At 41.9% G+C, this 20,685-nt stretch overlaps 1 protein-coding gene across 1 annotated transcript; it reads left to right on the top strand.

The window, feature by feature from the left end:
* Positions 1 to 160: 160 nt before the first annotated feature.
* LOC146576092 (lysosomal alpha-glucosidase-like) lies at positions 161 to 19,203 on the top strand. The gene is made up of 19 exons (XM_085271125.1): positions 161 to 1,037; positions 1,369 to 1,520; positions 1,739 to 1,904; positions 2,074 to 2,170; positions 2,277 to 2,396; positions 2,603 to 2,721; positions 3,093 to 3,224; positions 14,969 to 15,079; positions 15,185 to 15,298; positions 15,419 to 15,503; positions 15,595 to 15,712; positions 16,042 to 16,175; positions 16,341 to 16,492; positions 16,720 to 16,868; positions 17,005 to 17,158; positions 17,306 to 17,404; positions 17,854 to 18,018; positions 18,152 to 18,304; positions 18,402 to 19,203. Exons 1-19 carry the CDS (start codon positions 504 to 506, stop codon positions 18,465 to 18,467), a joined length of 2,820 nt encoding a protein of 939 aa, XP_085127251.1. The 5' UTR covers positions 161 to 503; the 3' UTR covers positions 18,468 to 19,203.
* The last annotated feature ends 1,482 nt before the right edge of the window (positions 19,204 to 20,685 follow it).

Below are 20,685 nucleotides of genomic sequence, written 5' to 3'. Positions count from 1 at the left end.
GTAACTGCCACTGCTCATTCGTACAATACAGAAATCAGATTTGGAGGTAAGTTATAATTATTTTATGAAATATAATTAATGTTTTTAATGATAAAAGATAACCATCTGGTTTCTGTTTTTCATCTAAACTATTGCTATTTTGATCACTTTTGTCCCAGTATGCTTGCCCTAGTTTTGCGTTAGCCTTCATGTTGCTTCATGTTGATGTTTTCGGAAAGCATGTTTTTGCTATTAATGGTTAACCTAATTCACTGTAGACGTCTTGATTTAATAAATTTATAATTTTTTTTTATAAATTTATTAATTTAATGTGTCGCAACTTCACAACAATGTCTTTTCCGACACTGCGGATAATTTGATTAGAGGGAACAGATAACCGCTGGACACCGGACTGGGACTGCTACATGTAGCTACATGACCTACTACATACCCTACTACCACTGAATAGTTTCATGAAGACAGCGCAAAGTTCATTTAAGGATCCTTAGACTGAGCAATGCACGATGGGTCTGTTGTCTCACTTCACTGTAGCCGTGCTCCTCTTCGCATTTTCTTTATTAGCTTGTTTGTTCATGAACCGCTTTTTCACCAGTGAAGCCCGACGACAGATTGGGTCAGTTCGGGATGAGCAACATGACATCACGGCACATGGACGGCTTGTTTATAATCCCGCAAAGCCACAGAACAATTCAAGTCGGGGTATGCACCCTGAAAGATCCCAGAAATGTAATATTTCCAGAGGCAGTGAATGCGCCATGGCCCCAGAGAGTCGGTTTGACTGTGGCAGGGACAAACTGCTCAGCCAGAGCGAGTGTGAGGACAGGGGATGCTGCTACGCCCCTCTGCTTGACTCCGCAGGACCACCCTGGTGCTTTTACCCCCGTGTGTATCCTGGCTATAAAATGGGACCCCTCATACCTACTCCTCGGGGTCAGGGTGCCACACTGACTCGTGCCAGCCCCTCCTACCTCCCCAAAGATATCTCCACTCTAAGACTAGATGACATTCAAGAGACAGCAGACTGTTTCCACCTAACAGTAAGCATTCATCCCCAAACATGTGATCAAGACAACACAGTCAAGGATAATATTTTAATTTAACTTTGCTTTATTTTTATGTTTGAAATAGTCCAACAAATCTATTTTATAAAAGCACGTTTGTCTTGAATGTCCTTGAATTAACCCAGGAATGAATATTTATGCTGACTTTTCCAGTAATTTTCAAATGAAATACACAAATAAAGAGTCCCACCAGTAGGACAGGCACCACAGTTTGAAAAAAAAAAAAACTGAGTATTGGACCCTCTATTATTTTACATACTTTGTCATTTCAAAGAAAAATAGTTATCAACCTTTTTTTTCTATGAAGTTAAAGGACCCATCATCTCAGCGGTATGAAGTTCATCTGCCAGGCGGTGTTCCTCAGAGCAAAGCCAATACACAGAGTGTCCTCTATACCACTGAATACCAGTCTGACCCATTTGGCTTTATGGTGCGACGGAAATCCAATGGAAGGGTGATGTGAGTAGTTCACTTCATTTTTAATGTATTTGAGGATGGACTATATAGTGAGTTTCATCATAGTGTCAGTCAATAACTTACTCTGATGTAGTCAGCTTGTTCATATTTGCTCTGTTATCTCTGTTCATATTTATCATTTTGTGCTGATAGTTTTTTCATTTCACTTATATGTTTAAATCACTTTATTTTTTGTTTGTACACATCCTCTGCCTGTTTAGTATGAACACCACAGTTGCTCCTCTGCTGTTTGCTGACCAGTACCTGCAGCTGTCTACCACACTGGCCTCTTCTTTTGTGTCTGGCCTTGGGGAACATTACACCTCTCTCCTCTTGGATCTAAACTGGACTTCCCTGACTCTCTGGAATAGAGACATGGCACCTCATGTGAGTCTATTGCAGTGGTTCAATAACAGTCGTCAAACTCAAAGGTTAGGAGCGCCCCCTTCTGGACAGATACTCAAACGATTTAGACTATATGTCTGGCAGCAGACATTCATATTAAACAGTCTTTTGTAAGCTTTCTTTATGATGTTGACACTGTCTTTCCCCACAGGCTGATGCCAACCTCTATGGCTCCCACCCATTTTACATAGTACAGGAAGAGGATGGCTTAGCACATGGAGTTTTCCTTCTAAATAGCAATGCAATTGGTACTGAGCTCTCTGATCCAACATCCCACACTTTTTGAATTCGCTTTCCATAGAACAGATTCTAGCATCTGATGCCATTTCACTGACTTCCCAAATGTTTCTGTAGAGGTGATTCTACAGCCGACCCCTGCTCTCACCTGGGTGTCCACCGGTGGAATCCTGGATCTCTACATTTTCTTGGGTCCTGACCCTCAAAGTGTTATACGACAGTACCTTCAGATCATTGGTATGCAGCATGAGTTGTCTGGCTGACATTCACTAACACATGTCCATGCAGTAATAAGCATGTATACTTACTACAAGAGATGTGAAGTTTGAAAATAGTAATTTGTAAAAGCATGTGAGCGTTTGTGCATTTGAACGAGTCCTGGGGCATCAGAAAAAGAAGGAATGCATTTATGTGTTTCAAAGTTATCATGTATCTGTCCCCAGGCTATCCTATGATGCCTTCTTATTGGTCGCTGGGCTTTCATCTGTGCCGCTGGGGTTACACGACCACTAATACGACCCGAAAGGTTGCACAAAGCATGCATGATGAAAACTTTCCGATGGTATGAAATTCATAGAAGATTCTCCATCTGTGCATTTGCTTTATACATTTGTTTAAGAAAGTATTCAAAATTTTATTTTTCATTCTAAATTTTCATTTTAGATTGATAACATTAACGATCCATGTGTAACAACAGTAACTCTAATGATAGTTAAAAAATGAATTGAAGGCAGTTTGTCCTCAGTTTTTCATGTTTATGATTTTAATGTTTACTTTTTTAATTATTTGTTTATAAGGTGGCTGATGTGCCAAACTGTCTAACTAAATGAAAATATCTTTAGAAGTCTTAGGCACTCACTGATTTTATGTGGCAGCTGGAGTCTTCATTAAACTGCCTTTTTCCTGAGAATATTTAACTGTTTTCACCAACAGGATGTACAATGGAATGACCTGGATTACGCAAACAAGCGAAGGGTATTCACCTTTGACCCCTGGAGATTCGGGGATCTGCCAGAAATGGTGGAGGAGTTTCACAAGAGAGGCATGAAGTACATCCTTATTCTGGTGTGACATCTTTGTGTTTAAAAGACCTGACAAACTACTATATACATACAGTGGGGCAAAAAAGTATTTAGTCAGCCACCGATTGTGCAAGTTCTCCCACATAAAATGATGACAGAGGTCAGTAATTTGCACCAGAGGTACACTTCAACTGTGAGAGACAGAATGTGAAAGAAAAATCCATGAATCCACATGGTAGGATTTGTAAAGAATTTATTCGTAAATTAGGGTGGAAAATAAGTATTTGGTCACCTCAAACATGGAAAATCTCTGGCTCTCACAGACCTGTAACGTCTTCTGTAAGACGCTTTTCTGTCCCCCACTCGTTACCTGTATGAATGGGACCTGTTTGAACTCATCATCTGTATAAAAGACACCTATCCACAGCCTCAAACAGGCAGACTCCAAACTCCGCCATGGCCAAGACCAAAGAGCTTTCGAAGGACACCAGGAAAAGTATTGTAGACCTGCACCAGACTGGGAAGAGTGAATCTACAATAGGCAAGCAGCTTGGTGTGAAAAAATCAACTGTGGGAGCAATCATCAGAAAATGGAAGACATACAAGACCACTGATAATCTCCCTCGATCTGGGGCTCCACGCAAGATCTCATCCCGTGGGGTCAAAATGATCATGAGAACGGTGAGCAAAGATCCCAGACCCACACGGGGGGACCTGGTGAATGACCTGCAGAGAGCTGGGACCAAAGTAACAAAGGTCACCATCAGTAACACACTACAACGGCAGGGAATCAAATCCCGCAGTGCCAGACGTGTTCCGCTGCTGAAGCCAGTGCATGTCCAGGCCCGTCTGAAGTTTGCCAGAGAGCACATGGATGATACAGCAGAGGATTGGGAGAATGTCATGTGGTCAGATGAAACCAAAGTAGAACTTTTTGGTATAAACTCAACTCGTCGTGTTTGGAGGAAGAAGAATACTGAGTTGCATCCCAAGAACACCATACCTACTGTGAAGCATGGGGGTGGAAACATCATGCTATGGGGCTGTTTTTCTGCCAAGGGGACAGGACGACTGATCTGTGTTAAGGACAGAATGAATGGGGCCATGTATCGTGAGATTTTGAGCCAAAACCTCCTTCCATCAGTGAGAACTTTGAAGAGGAAACGAGGCTGGGTCTTCCAACATGACAATGATCCAAAACACACCGCCCGGTAGGGCTGGGTATCGTCACTGATTTCTAGAATCGATTCAATTCCGATTCACAAGGTCCCGAATCGATTCGATCCACGATTCGATTTAATTCGATTCGATTCGATTCGATTTAAATCTGGGAAATTTTGACAGTCAGAGATATAATTCAGATCAGGACATTTACATATTTTTGTATCTATAAAAAGGAAGCTGACACTCTCAAGACTTTATCCAAGGTGTGAGCATCACAGCAGATGCCTTTGTGTCAAAGTAGCTGAAGATAAAACACAGAAAAACATGCAGGTGATTTTCCTGGCCTGGGATTTTATAAAAATATTCTGCAGTACATCAAAAACGAAAGAAAACCATTAATTAATCAACATTACCTCTGACGTTACAGCGGTTTTATTAGAGACACGGCTAAGCATTTTGCATTTTGAATAATTTTTAAAAGTTTCAATTTGTTCAGTATTGAACAGCAGAAATGAGGTTTTCTTTTCGGAAGAATGTAAAAGGGAAAAAAAACAGCGGCCGACAGCGCTGTAAGCAACAGTAGACTTGTGTAACAAGCAAGCGAATAATGAAGAAAGGGAAACTGTTCGAGAGAGGGGGGGGGGGGAGAGGGGGAGGGAGAGAGGGAGAGAGAGAGAGCTGCGCATCGCAATGGAAGCAAAACAGTAAAAGAGTGAATTCATGACGATGTTTATGTGAAGCGTTTGGATCTTCTTTTGCTGCTGGTTCGGTCAATATTGTTTGGAGAGAGATCAAACTAACAGCTTTAGAATCAGCGCATAAAGGGCGTGAACACAAAGCGCGGACCCGGATCAGCGAGCTGTCGGCTTTCAGCCCCGACTGTGAGAAAGGCGACATCTAACTGATTCTGATCCGCGGGTCGCGCTGTGTGTTTAAGTCTATGTGCAGAATCCCTGTACCTGCTCTCATTTACTGTTTGGTGGTTCTTGAAATTTTGTGAGATGTCACCAGAGATTCTGGCATTTCGGACAAAATAAATTTATATTAAAAAATCGATTCAGGATTTTAATGAATCGATTTTACGTTATCCAAGCCAGAATCGATTTTAATCGATGAATCGATTATAAAAACCCACCCCTACCGCCCGGGCAACAAAGGAGTGGCTCCGTAAGAAGCATTTGAAAGTCCTGGAGTGGCCTAGCCAGTCTCCAGACCTCAACCCCATAGAAAATCTGTGGCGGGAGTTGAAAGTCCGTGTTGCTCGGCGACAGCCCCAAAACATCACTGCTCTCGAGAAGATCTGCATGGAGGAATGGGCCAAAATACCAGCTACTGTGTGTGCAAACCTGGTAAAGACCTATAGTAAACGTTTGACCTCTGTTATTGCCAACAAAGGTTATGTTACAAAGTATTGAGTTGTATTTTTGTTATTGACCAAATACTTATTTTCCACCCTGATTTACGAATAAATTCTTTACAAATCCTACTGTTAGATATTTTGATACCATAGTAGCATTTACAGGATATTGTTTTATACAGGAAAACTGTTACTCAATAAGGCCAATCTACTAGTTGTTTTTCTCTTTCTCTGTGACCCAAGAATCAATGTGTAGGACTCACAAGCTGGTACCCCAAGGTCGAAAACACCACAGAGATGAGACCACTTCCTTACTCCCATCCTCCCTTTTTCTTTATCTCCTGGAAAAGGCTCGTTAAAGGCTAGGTGGTTTGTTTCAGAATTCACTAATGAAAGAACTCTGTATTTTATGTCTAGGAGTGTATTTTGCTGGGATGATCATAAATTGTAGCTGAACTGATAAACTACACACAGGATACTTCTTTGCTCACAAGGCAGGAAGACGTTTCCTTATTTGGTCTGTACCGGTTTGAACTGGGAAAGCTGACACACGAACCTTTTTTTCATCTATATAAACTGCTGTGTATCAAATAAACCTTTGAGTCGATTGGGAAGGCAACCTAAAGCAGTCTCTGTTTTCTTGTTCTCCCAAGCTGCTCCCGAGCTCGTACTAACACGCTGAATGGCATACCTGAGTGTTACTTTAAATAATTAGGAATCTTAGAAGGAAAGGACAAAACTCTGCTTATCGCTCACGCCACGGAGGAAACCCGGGATGGCAATTTCCTTCAATTTTGGTGTCAGAAGTGGGATCCTGACAGAAGGTAAATATGTGTCTTTCATATTTATATAAAGACCTATTATACCTCTCTCAGTGATCGACCATAAAAAAACGGGATATGCTGACGAAGTTTCACTTAGTGATCCAGAGAGATACACTGACTGACTTCCTCAGTCCCCGAGTAAAGAAACGGGATATGCTGACGAAGCTTCACTTAGTGATCCAGAGAGATACACTGACTGACTTCCTCAGTCCCCGAATAAAGTAAATTAACCCTTGTGTGGTGTTGGTGGACACAGGAAGTTGCCTGTTGTCTTGAATATTTTAATTTTGTTTAAAAAATAATAATAATAATTAATTGTTTAATTAAACGTACGTTAAAAAGTGAGAAGTTGCTCACTCAGAAAAAGTGACACAGAAAGTTGCCTGTTGTCTTAAATACTTCTCGTTAAGTGAGAAGTTGCTCATCAAAGAGTGACACAGGGAGTTGCCTGTTATCTTGAAACGTACGTTAAAAAGTGAGAAGTTGCTCACTCACAGAAAGCTAGTAAATAATTAAATTTAATTTTGTTAAAAAAAAAAAAAAAAAAAACGAAAGAAAACTGAAAACGGGTCTCACAGACCCGATTACCATACAAGGGTTAAAAGCAGTAAATTAAAAGCAGAAAGACACAGGAAGTTGCCTGTTGTTTTACGAGAAGTTGCTCGTTAAGCGAGAAGTTGCTCGCTAAGTGAGAGTTGCTCACACAAACAAAAAATTGCTAGCAATAAATTTAAAGTGACCTCAGCTGTGCCGCAGCGAAAATACTAACATAAATCCTCCTAGCGTGTAAACCCCTCTGGAAATCACTGAACATGGGTCAGAATTATTCAAAGACCACAGACAGGTCCGATAAAAAATCTAAAGTACCTGTAAAACCAAAAATTAATAAAATACAAAATAAAGTCTCAAATAACGGCTCAGTATAACTCCCATTTCCGGTTACGTGTAACCTACGTCCGCGAATCGGTGAAGACGTCCATGATCACGTATCCAGAACATGCGGGAGTGCTTATGTGACTGACTTTGTTTACAACTTAAGAAGTTCAATGCATTCTAATTTATTTCCGGAGCCTTATCCCGAACGATTATCGCCAGAAAACAGGTCAGTAGAAATGTTGAATATCATTTGTGATAAGAAAAGTAGTCTGCTTAAAAAGTCCTGTAGAAAATATATGATAGAATGCCGCGACGTGATACATCAAATGTTACCGCTATGGACAAAAGGAGGGTAAATAATGACAAAGTCGCCGATTTCTTTAAGAATCTAAAGAAATTCCTGCTAACAATGTCCAGAGACAAAATTGACTTAAATGCAGTAACTATGTGTAAACAGAAGCCTGATGAATCTATCCTAGTATTCATAAAACGCTTTATGTACTGTTGGACAAGCTAGAGGTGCAAATTTAGCTCAGTTTTCCAGCAGCCGCAGACACCCAGAGCAAAAATGAATTTGTGTATTTAATTTAACATAAAGGGTGAAATGTTTGCTGACACTGATAACAGCTTATGTTTTCTCTGCCCTATGTACCGACATGATGGAGAAGGAACATCCTCTGTGTCAGCTGGACCCTCAGCAGAGAATGAACTCAACATCCTTTTTGTCCGGTACTCTATGTCACACACTGTGCCAAAAAAAAACGTGTACAGACGCCACTAACAGGTAATCCCATGACTGGGAGCCACACTTTTGTTTCTCTCACACTGTTCAACAACATGATAACTGTTCACACAAGTGAAGGTCAAACAGTGGTCTTGTCACATAACTCAGACATAGGTTATGACATAACTACACCATGTCGTCACATAGATCTAACCTATCCTATCCACTGTACTATTTCTGCACTTACGTTGCCAGCTGAATACCAGAATATGACATTGTGGTCTAAAGGTGAGAATGATGTAGGATTTATTGACTGTATACCTTATCACGCACAGCTAAAAAACAACACGCCGGTATATGTCAAGCAGTATCCCATTTCTGTCGAAAAAGCCTCAGCCCTAGATGTCATCATAGGAGATTTATTGACTACAGGAGTGATAAAGCCTACAGTATCTCCATATAATACTCCTGTCAATCCTGTGCCAAAGCCTAACAAACCTGGCGTATGGCGTTTCATACAAGACTTAAGGCAAATTAATGCAGTCAACATTCCTCTGCCACCTCTCGTTTCAGATGTTCACAGCATATTGACATGCATTGCATACACATTTTACCGTGGTGGATTTATGCTCCGCTCCTTTTTCTCAGTACCTGTGACACACAGCCGTTATTTGCATTCACACATAGAAATAAGCAGTACACTTGGACTCGTTTGCCCCAAGGCATGATAGACAGCTCTGCTGCTTTCTCAATGGTGCTTCACTCCTCCAGGGCTGCACCCTGATCCACATGTGGATGACCTCCTCCTCTGTGCTGAAAGTGAAAAAACTGTGTCAAACTGCTACACACATGCTTCTCCAGCACCTCCAAAAGACTGGCCACAAAGCATCTGCAAAGAAAATGCAGTACTGTCAGACTTCTGTTCAATATTTGGGATTCACACTGTCTCACGGAAAACGTTCCATGACTGCAGACAGGGTCAAAGCTGTGACCTCCGTCCCTCGTCCCACTACACAGAAGGAAATGTCGTCCTTCTTAGGCATGGTGAACTATTGCAGACAGTGGATACCAGACTGTTCTTTTCATGACCACATTCTGCGTGAATGCTGCAAAAAAGACAAGCCTCCTCGAATACTGTGATCCACAGAAATGACTGTCTCTTTCAATGCATTAAAGGGAGTGCTGACCTCCGCCACTCAAAGGTGCTGCCTGAATTGTTCAGGAATGCCGGCCTGCCTGAGGGCAGTAGTAGCTTGCTCTATCATGATAAGGGACTGCGAGAAGCTCACACTCTCACATGACACTATTCTACACACCAATCACCAGGTCACGACCATTGTAGCAAACATAACTAAACAACATATGCAAATCTCACTATAAAAGCGAGCAGCACACCTGATTCGCCAGCACATTTATTGATCCTATGCTGTGTTCTTCTGACCGACAGGATGGCTCAGACAGGCTTGACGATCATGACTGCATGACACGTATACAGGAATCCACAGCACCACGTCCAGATTTAGAGCAAACACCTATCTCAGACTCAGCCACGGTTTATGTGGACGGGTCCTGTTCAAGGCCGAATGACAACTCATTTCTTTGTGGCTATTCAGTGGTAACAGTGCCTGACATCATACTAGAGGCTCACTCATTACCATTTCACTCAGCACAAAAAGCAGAGCTCATGGCTTTAATACGCGCCTGTGAGCTACATTTGGATAAGCATGTGACGATTTACACAGACAGCCGCTATGCATTTGGCGTTGTGCATGACTTTGGCACATTGTGGAGACAAAGAGGATTTAGATCTGCTGATGGAAAATAAATTGCTAAATTCTGATTTTGTTCAAAGACTTTTTCAGGCTATACAGCTGCCATCGGCCGTTGCAGTTGTAAAAACGAATGGACACAGTACAGCTGACACAGACGAAGCAACAGGTAATGCCTTAGCAGACGTGACAGCCAAGGCTGCAGCTGCATCACAGCTCCCACCTCCGCAGGAAGTATTATCTGTGCCCCTACAGCTGCCACTTGTTATACTCCCAGACTATTTAGGAACAAATGTTGATTTAAAATTCATACAAGAGCAAGCCTCTGCATGTGATTACACCTATTGGGAGAATAATGACTGTACCTTAGATGACAGAGATGGCTTATACAAAATCTTAAGGGTTTGATTGCCCTCCCATATTCCCTGATGCCAGTCCTTGCCCGACATTTTCACTGTGTGAGTCATGTCGGACAAGGAGGGGTAATAGGGGCAATAAAATCAAGATTTGTAATTGAGAAAACATCACATGCAGTAAAAAGCATATTAGCAACCTGTCTAACATGTGCGCGAACTAATGTAGGTAGCTCAAAAGCAAAACATCAGCATTTACCACAACCAGATTTTCCATTTCATACATTACAAATTGATTTTACACACATGCCAGCACAAGGAAGCATCAAGTACTTACTGGTAATAGTGGATCAATTTAGTAAATGGGTAGAAGCTTATCCAACCTCAAAAGAAACTGCAGAAGTAGTCTATCAAAAGTTGAGCAATGAAATAATACCCAGATTCGGAATACCTCACCAGATTAACAGTGATAGAGGATCTTCATTCACATTAGAAGTAATTCAAAAGTGTGCTAAAACTTTAATGACCTGGGTCAAATTACTTCCTCAAGTCCTCTGTGAGATTGGAATGACTCAATCTGCAGTAACCAAATTATCTCCATTTGAAATAAGATTATTTCCAACACCATGGTCAGCTTCCAGAGGGGCACCGCTAGTAGAAGGTGATGTATATTGCATTGTCCACTGATGTTCACAACCTGATAGAAAAACTGAATAATAACTATCAGAAAGTTTGTCTCTCTCAGCTTTTCCCCTCCACAGTTCCACCAGTGGAGACAAGGAGACGCATGTTGGAGAAGCCACTAAAACCAAGGACACTCTGGGAGGCCGCGTTTTCCAGCCCCCAGGCTTTACTGGCAGTGACGAAGAACCAGCATCCTCACAGACGGACAACCTCAGTGGATTCATGCCAGCAGGGTTAAGACCAGCCCAATCGGACCATCTCAGGCGTCGGATCAAGCAGACGACATCTCCGGCGAGCCAGCGCCCGGAACTAGAGCAAATAAACACACACGGGTAGATGACATCTCAGGCGAGCCAGCGCCCGGATCCAATGTACACACACACAATCACTGATTAACACACAACGCCTGAAAGAACAACAACAAGGTACTCAAACATCCAGCAGGAACAGAAAGCCAAAAGTACCACATGATGTCTAACCTGATAAAGCTAGACTCACTCCATCCTGATCATGGAGAAAATGAAATGCCCATTGTCATCATACGACGCTTATTCAATGTCTCTCGAACCTGGGACCAGGCCAGGAGACGACTGAAGAACTGTTTTTCTTATATACTTTCTTATATATTTAGGTTATTTATCATATCTATCGCATTAACCTTAGGATTTCTCTTTGCTATTTTGTATTGTAAACTGCAACCATGTTCACATTTCTGCAGGTCATATTTTGCTGACTATACCTCATGCTCCATTTTGCAAGACACCTACTTAATGCACTCCTCACGTTCCCTAAAATCAGTAAATAGCAACATAGACGCCACTAATAAACCATCTTATGCACCCTCTAGAACAGGAGCTAACGCCTGGTATGAAAATGCCAGAACAGCCGCTCGTGATTTAGGAAACAGTAACTGTTATGTCTGTTCAAAGGCTAATCCAGAACAGGTAATAGTAGGATACCCCATATCCGGTTTCCCCCTCACTGAGGGACTAGAGAAAATCAGCGGAGATAATGCTCTCCTTAAAGACACTTTACAGTTGACTCTGAGCCCTCTCGACTGCCTACTTAGACACACACACACACCAACTAACCCTGAGACTCCATTAGGCGAATTATTGAAGTTATCTAATGACACCGCAGGGACCTGCGCCCCAATGAAACGCCCTAAGAATAGGTTAAAGCCCTCACTGCCCTTAGGACAGATCCCTCTCCATTTTAATACTAGCATGATATGTCTGCGCAGACTAAAGTTAACTGGCCCAGACACACACATAGATTATACAAAGGATAACTATACATTCTTCTCTGACTCCCCAGGTGCACGCTGTAATGAGACATGGCTAGCTGTCTCTATGGCTGAAGTTGTATCATATCTGGAGGAACACACACACAGTTCAAGTTCGAGCAGAGACTCGATCATTGTTCCCCCAGACGGTGTCTTAAATGATACTGACTGGGGGGAGTTAGTTAAATCACACATGGTCACGCGCCTGACCAGACCAATCCCACATGCTTATTGGTTGTGCAATAATACCCTTAGATTAGCTTTACCTGTTGATTGGACCGGTACCTGTGGTCTAGTAACCGTTGATGTATGCTGTACTTTCATTCCCAATAATACCGCTCCTAACGGTTCATTCACACAAGCTATGAATAAACTTGAAGCATTGCAGATAGAACTAATTGCCAATACAGGTCACGGTCAGTGGCTACATAAGTGGCTACAGGACGCGTTTGGAAGATGGAAGGAACTAATTGTAGCCTTTGTAACTGTTGCAGCATGTTTTTGATGATTATTGTCTGTTGTGTGGTACCCTGTGTACGTTCAATGATAACCCGTATAGCTACTAGTACAGCTACTTCAATGTATTTGCAATTGGCACAAATTGACCCAGATTATGTGTCAGATGTCATCAATGATGTTCCTGATGTGTATATTGAACATTAGGTTGTGAACTATTACATTTTATGATTTGCTTTTTATATTATGTTATTACATTTGTGATTTTTCCTTTCTATTTGTGTTATTATTTTTAAAAAATAATAAAAGAGGGGAACTGTTAGATATTTTGATACCATAGTAGCATTTACAGGATATTGTTTTATACAGGAAAACTGTTACTCAATAAGGCCAATCTACTAGTTGTTTTTCTCTTTCTCTGTGACCCAAGAATCAATGTGTAGGACTCACAAGCTGGTACCCCAAGGTCGAAAACACCACAGAGATGAGACCACTTCCTTACTCCCATCCTCCCTTTTTCTTTATCTCCTGGAAAAGGCTCGTTAAAGGCTAGGTGGTTTGTTTCAGAATTCACTAATGAAAGAACTCTGTATTTTATGTCTAGGAGTGTATTTTGCTGGGATGATCATAAATTGTAGCTGAGCTGATAAACTACACACAGGATACTTCTTTGCTCACAAGGCAGGAAGACGTTTCCTTATTTGGTCTGTACCGGTTTGAACTGGGAAAGCTGACACACGAACCTTTTTTTCATCTATATAAACTGCTGTGTATCAAATAAACCTTTGAGTCGATTGGGAAGGCAACCTAAAGCAGTCTCTGTTTTCTTGTTCTCCCAAGCTGCTCCCGAGCTCGTACTAACACGCTGAATGGCATACCTGAGTGTTACTTTAAATAATTAGGAATCTTAGAAGGAAAGGACAAAACTCTGCTTATCGCTCACGCCACGGAGGAAACCCGGGATGGCAATTTCCTTCACCTACCATGTGGATTCATGGATTTTTTTTTCACATTCTGTCTCTCACAGTTGAAGTGTACCTCTGGTGCAAATTACTGACCTCTGTCATCATTTTAGGTGGGGGAACTTGCACAATCGGTGGCTGACTAAATACTTTTTTGCCCCACTGTATATACATTTGCATTTGATGCAAACAAAACATTTTTGTTCTTGCTTTCACTGGAGCTAAAAGCAGGTACCGTAATTGTCGGGCTATAAGCCGCTACTTTTTGCACAAGCTTTGAACCCTGCGGCTTTTAGTCAGGTGCGGCTTTTCTATGGATTGTCCATGAGCGGATTTGTTTTTGTTTGTTCCGCTGTTGTACGGCACTACGTTGCCTGGCGGAAGGATCGGGGTTCAAGAGTGGTATGTTGGTCACATGTCCATCCGCCAGGCAACGTAGTGCCGTACGAAGTAGCGCGAAAAACAAACTTCAAAGTAGCACTACGCGTTCAGCGGGAGGCGTGGATGATGAGCGGCGATAAACTTGCGAAAAGCAAGTTATGCCCAACTCCACCATTGGATTCTGACAGCGTGGAAAAGTGTGAAAACATCCACGATCACCAACGGAATTCGAAGGGCTGGACTGCTGCATGATGGAGAGGAGGACACCGCCACGGCCCTTCTAAGGGTGTTCGACTCCGACACTGACAACGAGGATTTCTTTGGTTTTGAAAGTGACAACGAAGGAGAGAAGCGGAGAGTGGATGACGAAGCCATCCTGAACCTGTTCATATCCGACACTGGAGGAGAGGACTTTGGTGGTTTTTTGCGCAGGAAGAAGAGAAAGATGGTGGTGAATGACTGACTTTTCTTCTTGTTAAAGCCGTGTCACTGCACCTGAGCCCAAAAGGTAGGCCGAATCTATTTTTCTGGTGTGCTGTAGGTTATTGTTATGTACTACATTTGTTACTCATTTATGAAGCACAGTACATGTTTTGTACTTGTAATTACCGGTACTTGTACATATACCCTAAAAAGTTATGCAAATATGTACCCATAACTTGTTTTTCAAAATATTAATAAAAGTGATGTCTCCAAACAGCCATCTCTTTCCTGACAATTCCCTTTGTGCATATTCTCTTACATATGATAAGTCAACATTGAAACACCTGCGGCTTTTAGTCAGGTGCGGCTAATGTATGTACAAAACTGGATTTTCCCCTGATTTTAGCTTGTGCGGCTAATATTCAGGTGCGCTCTGTAGTCCGGGAAATACGGTATTAACCATATTTTTCCAGTGGAGGGCAGCAAAAATGTCCTAAGTTTTGACTGAGGCTCCTCGTTTATGTTACAGGACCCAGGGATAAGCAGCAGCAGCACCCCAGGAATGTACCCTCCCTTTGATGATGGACTTAAAAGAGATGTCTTTATCAAAAACGCTACAGGGCAAATCCTGATAGGGAAGGTGAGATAGGGAAGGTGAGATAGGGTCGGGGTGGGTGGGGGGCAATATGTATGTAGCATTTTTTTTTATCTGAAAATGTGGGGTTGTCATATTCTGTATACGCAGGTTTGGCCAGGCCCAACAGCCTTTCCTGACTTCACGAACCCAGACACCAGACAATGGTGGGAAGACTGCATCAGAGATTTTCACTCTAAAGTTCCTGTGGATGGTCTCTGGATTGTATGTGTACACAGGACAGGGTTGTAATTCACAAATAATGTGCATGACTTTTTTGAAATGTGGACATTTATTATACACTATCAAATAAAAATAGCTTTCCATGTTTTTCTTTCCACACAGGATATGAACGAACCAGCCAGTTTTGTGCAGGGCTCGGTGGAGGGCTGTCCTGACAGTGACCTTGAGAACCCACCATACACACCAAGTAACACATTTAAAAGCACATAAACATTCAGATTTTATGTTGTTTTTTTTTTAAGACAAAATGTTATTCTACAAAACTCTCCGACACACAGGTGTCGTTGGAGGACGGTTAAACTCAGGAACCCTCTGTATGTCGGCTCGGCAGAAGATGTCATTTCACTACAACCTGCACAATCTTTACGGACTCACAGAAGCTTATGCAACACACAGGTTGGGCCAGGATGTGATTAGACACAGTTGCACAGTTAGTTGTTTTGTTGTGGATGAAAGAACGAGTAATAAATATATAGTAACACTTTGTAAAAATGATAATTTTATGAAACAGTGATTTTATTGTTGCATAAAAAAGTCAATAATTTGACATGAAATGACAGAAATCGAATGCTTTTACCACCTGGTCATATAACTTCTCACTTCCTGTGATGTCTTGTAGGATTCAGAATTTGAATTTGGAATAATGGTGCCCAGTGTTACAGATTATGTACATGTAGCTGTTCTTTGTGGGGGGGTTTTATCCTGGGGTTTGTTCCCATCCTCAGTGCTTTGCTGAAGATACGGAGGAAGAGACCCTTTGTGCTGTCACGCTCCTCTTTCCCCGGCATCGGACGCTTTTCTGGAGTGTGGACAGGAGATGTCAGGAGTGACTGGGAGCAGCTCAGATTCTCAATTCCTGGTGAGGAAATGTCATTTCTGAAAGGTCACATGAACTGGCTTTTTGAGATCCTCTCATCTCGTAAGAATATTGACCCAAAACATCAGAATTGGAATGTATTTTTGAAGTTACCACAGCTTGATAGTGAATTGACCTAAATGGAGCTTTTGCACCTGTCCCCTCCAGCGGTGCTGCAGTTCAGCCTGTTCGGGGTCCCTCTGGTGGGAGCGGACATATGCGGCTTTGGAGGCAACACCACTGAGGAGTTGTGCGTTCGGTGGATGCAGCTTGGGGCCTTCTACCCATTTATGAGGAACCACAATGACAAGCCCAATGCTGTGAGACACGGACGCTGATACTGGTTATGTTTATGGTCTGTTAATTCAGATGCATGTGCAAACTGTTTAGTGACAGTAACTGTCGGGGGAGTTATATGATGAAGAAGAGGTTTATCCAGCATGTTTTTCTTTTCTCGGGTCATGTAGAGACGTCCATCTGTTTCATCTATTATTGAAAAGGAGTAACTCAATCTCTTCACTGTGTGTGTGTTTGTCTTGTCCCTCAGGCTCAAGAGCCCTATGTGTTTGGGCAGCGGGCCCAGGCAGCTATGCGGAGTGCGCTATATCTCCGTTACTCCCTACTGCCGTTCCTTTACACACTCTTCCACCATGCACACGCCTCTGCTGAAACTGTGGCCAGACCTCTATTCATGGAGTGTGTGTCCTCTTCATAGCTATTCTTCCCTTACTTTTTTGGTACTCTATTGTAATGCATAAACAAAGCCATTTAGGCCATCTCATTTCACTTTTCATCTTTCTTTTCCTCTTCCCTGTATGTCCATCGCTCTTAGGTTTCCCAATGACCCTAACAGTCGGACCATAGACAAACAGTTCCTGTGGGGGAGTTCACTTCTTATTAGTCCAGTTTTAGAGCAAGGGGCTGTAGAACTGGCTGCATACCTGCCCCCCGCCACTTGGTACAGCCTGCACAATGGGAGTCACTCAGTCATATTCAGCCGTCTCTGACAACACCACTAGAATGTATGAGCCACACAATAATAAATCATGTATGAATCATGTATGAACCATGGAGGGACGTGACATTAGTGTTTACTGGATTTACAACCTTATGTTGTGTTTTGGCCTCTCAAGGGTCAGCCTTTCTACAGTAAAGGGCAGTTCCTGCTCCTGCCAGCTCCTCTGGACACCATCAATGTTCATGTGAGGGAAGGACACATCATTCCCCAGCAGGTGGGTGTTTGTTTTAGGGAAAAAAAGCAAATGTTTGAAGGTCTTGATTCTGTTTGGAGACACAATTTACAGGTTTGATGGAAAAACTGATTTTAAAAAGGGCTTGTTAAGTTATGCTTGAGTTCAGTATAAAAGAACAAAGCAAAGCACATCGTTTACTGGATAGTTATTCATTCAGACAATGCAATTTACGGTAGTCATTATCAGTACATCACTTCACCCTGTGATGCTTTTCTTTATAAGCAATACAGCTCTTTGAAGGAATTATTTCGCTACATGGGAGAAATCTCTTTTCATCCACAGTCTCTATGATCAAATGTTGACCCATTACTGTCACGACTTCCTAGATGAGGTGTTAAAGTTCAAAACTAGCTGAGACACTTGGAAGAAAAGAGGATGTTTTGTAACTTAACATCATATTTTCTTTGATCGTCCCTTTTCTTGCGCAGGAGCCTGCTTTGACAACCACAGCCTCACGCAACAACCCTTTCTTCCTGACTGTGGCGCTGTCAGCGGGCGGCTGGGCCCGGGGCGACTTGTTTTGGGATGATGGCGAGAGCGTCGACACTTTTGAAATGCAAAATTATTGCTACGTTATCTTCTCTGCTGAACAGGTAAGTAGAGATTATTTATATTTCCATATGGAAAGCAGCAGAGACTTTGCTATGCATTGTGATGCACGACTGCTTGATGCAAAAAGTGTGAATGAGGGACAGTGTTTCACACACATCTCTGGCTTTACTTCAGTCTCAGGTTGTGAGTAACCCTCTAAAGCTGAATGGGGCACTGGACAGTCTGGTGCTGGGAGGGCTGCAGGTTTTCGGGGTGCCTTCACCACCTCGCTACATTTTAGCAAATGGGGAGAAAGTCAGGGACTTTACATATCGCACTGACACCAAGGTGAGCTTTTAACCAGCAACATATGAGCCCCACTACTTCCATCATTTCTTTGCCTCAAATAAACTTTTGTCTTTCTCCTCCCTGTCTCTTCTCGTAGGTTTTAGCAGTGACTAGTCTGGCCTTACCCATGTCAGAAGTGTTTACGGTCCAGTGGGTTCTCTAATACACTGAGTTTCATTTAAAAGAAAAAAACACTCATTTTGTGCACCGTAGACTTGCTGCATCTCTTCTTCAAAATTGCCTGGAATTTGGATCAGCAGGTTTGTTGAAAAACAACAACAAAAAAACAAAACAGGACATGATAATATCAAAGCACGGGAGCCACCGTGGTATATCTGGTTTGCATGTCCTAACTGCTACACTCAAAACGGTTTAATGCCTTGAAATGTATTTATTTTTTATAACTATTTTAATTGTTTTTATTTTTGAAAATGATTTTTGCATTTATTTTTTTGTGAAATAGTTAAAAAATAATTCAAAATTGTTTGTCTGCAGCACTTGTGTAGCATTTACTATGATGAGATGTCACATTTACTGTGTCCTCTGAACAGTTTGATAAAAGCCAACCATGATGTAACTGACTCATAGCTGGATGAATCCTTGGATGAGGGTGATCATGCTCCCTCTGAGTAATTGGACTTGCATGCCCCACTAGTGTATGCATTTGACACAAAACTACTGCACACTTTGTATTCTGAGTGGTATGTATGTATGTATGGTTGTATGATTTACATTAAGCATATTATTCTAGTGGGAAATAACCTAAAAAAATAATCAGGTTTGTACTGGCAGGTAAAGGCAGCAGTGCTGGTGTGTGAAGAGCCTCTGACCAACTGTATTCAAGCCTTTGCCAGTGACCTTTAAAACGTCACTTATGATGAAAAAGCTCTGCTTTTTTATGATAGGCTGGGGCCGATGACGACTGCGGATGGTGTGAAATGCTCGTGTATCGGATGTTACAAAACGAAGGCGTCTAGCCTGGATAGCAGCTGTGAGACGAGGTTCTAAATATGTTCATATCACTCTTTATAGCCTATTAGTTTTATTTTCTATGCGCTCTGAGGTCATAGCAAATTACAACAAACATCCTACTGAGTGATTTTGCAGAACTACCTTCTATTTATAGAGTTGCTAATTATTTGGTATTATTGCAGCAAACCAGCCGATGAAATGGATGAAACATCGTGACTGGGTTCCAGCGCCACACAAGGGACCTGCTTCAAACATACCACCATGCCAATCAGATTACTTCTTCCATGTGAGGGTGGAGAGGTGACCCTCCTGGATAAGATGGTGAAGGTTTGCTGCGTTTTGGTGAACAGTGTGATAATAAAACCAGGGAAAATGAAACCTGCTCCTGTTAAATATTCTTAAGTCTTGTGCTGTTAAAATTGCTGTATTTTTTCAAAAGATACAGTAAATAAAGTAATGTTAGTAGTGGGTGATATCATGTAAACACTCATGATTTTGTGTAAACATTTTGTCATTTGTAAACTATAAATGACATTGATTCTACATTGTAACTGATGTGATGTTCTATAAGGTGGTTTTAATAAAAAAAAGAGGCAAAAATTAGTTTGTTTCTTTATTCAACTTTTGAACAGCGGGACTCAGTCAGTATATATTCAGTAAATGCAAATTATTTCCACGGCAGTGCACTACAGGCATAAATCTAGACCCCTAGATAAAACATTATGGGTCATTCCCACAACCCACAGCTTCACTGTGTTCCAGCAAAGTATCCAATAGCAGTGACAACTCCTCCACAGTAGCAGGTGGGATTTTTCTGTTTTGAGGACGGCTCCTTTTACCTGTCAATACGGATGGTCTGTTTATGTTTTGATCAAGAGCCTTTTTTTTGGGCAGCTGAAGAGGAGAAGTCTATCTTATGGCCAACCTCTGGCTGTATCTTGGTCATATTACCCAGCAAAACCCAGTATGCAGGTTCATCTGTAACAGTCCTTCTGCCGTAGATCAACACTGTTGCTTCTACATTAAACAGAAGAGCAGCGACATGGCTGCAGGTCTCTGCGACTCCGGCCATACAGGTGCAGAGGGCGGCTTCAACCTTCCCTGTGATGCTCACAGTGACCCATGGCTGCAATGCTGGTTCATTCAGTCTTTGAGAGAGCAGCACCTGAAACACACACAGACAAAGTTCATTTAAAGACAAGAACTATGAGCCAAGGCCGACATAAATGTGTTTTATCTACTTTATCATAAATGTAACAAAGTGTTTAGAAAGTTAGCACATACATGTAATTTTTCATTTCTTTATGTGTCCATCTATAGAACGCTGCATGTTATATTCTAAATCTGCCTGTTCTGTCAGAAACCTGCCTGCAGAAAATGAACCTAAAGTATGTAATGCAAGGATGTAA

The sequence above is a fragment of the Mchenga conophoros genome, linkage group LG4 (assembly GCF_057382185.1).
Source record: "Mchenga conophoros isolate Kocher_MC1m ecotype Shallow Benthic linkage group LG4, M_conophoros_male_GT1.1, whole genome shotgun sequence".
Lineage (NCBI taxonomy): Eukaryota > Metazoa > Chordata > Actinopteri > Cichliformes > Cichlidae > Mchenga > Mchenga conophoros.
Note: the sequence above shows the minus strand (reverse complement) of the source record. Positions and strands in the feature narration are given on the sequence as shown.

Bases quoted from the DNA above. Each gene is read 5' to 3' on its own strand.
- LOC146576092 (XM_085271125.1), top strand. From the start codon at position 504: ATGGGTCTGTTGTCTCACTTCACTGTAGCCGTGCTCCTCTTCGCATTT. The intron at 1,521-1,738 runs GTGAGTAGTTCA...CTGCCTGTTTAG, and splicing joins AAATCCAATGGAAGGGTGAT to TATGAACACCACAGTTGCTC. The intron at 18,305-18,401 runs GTGAGCTTTTAA...CTCTTCTCGTAG, and splicing joins CATATCGCACTGACACCAAG to GTTTTAGCAGTGACTAGTCT.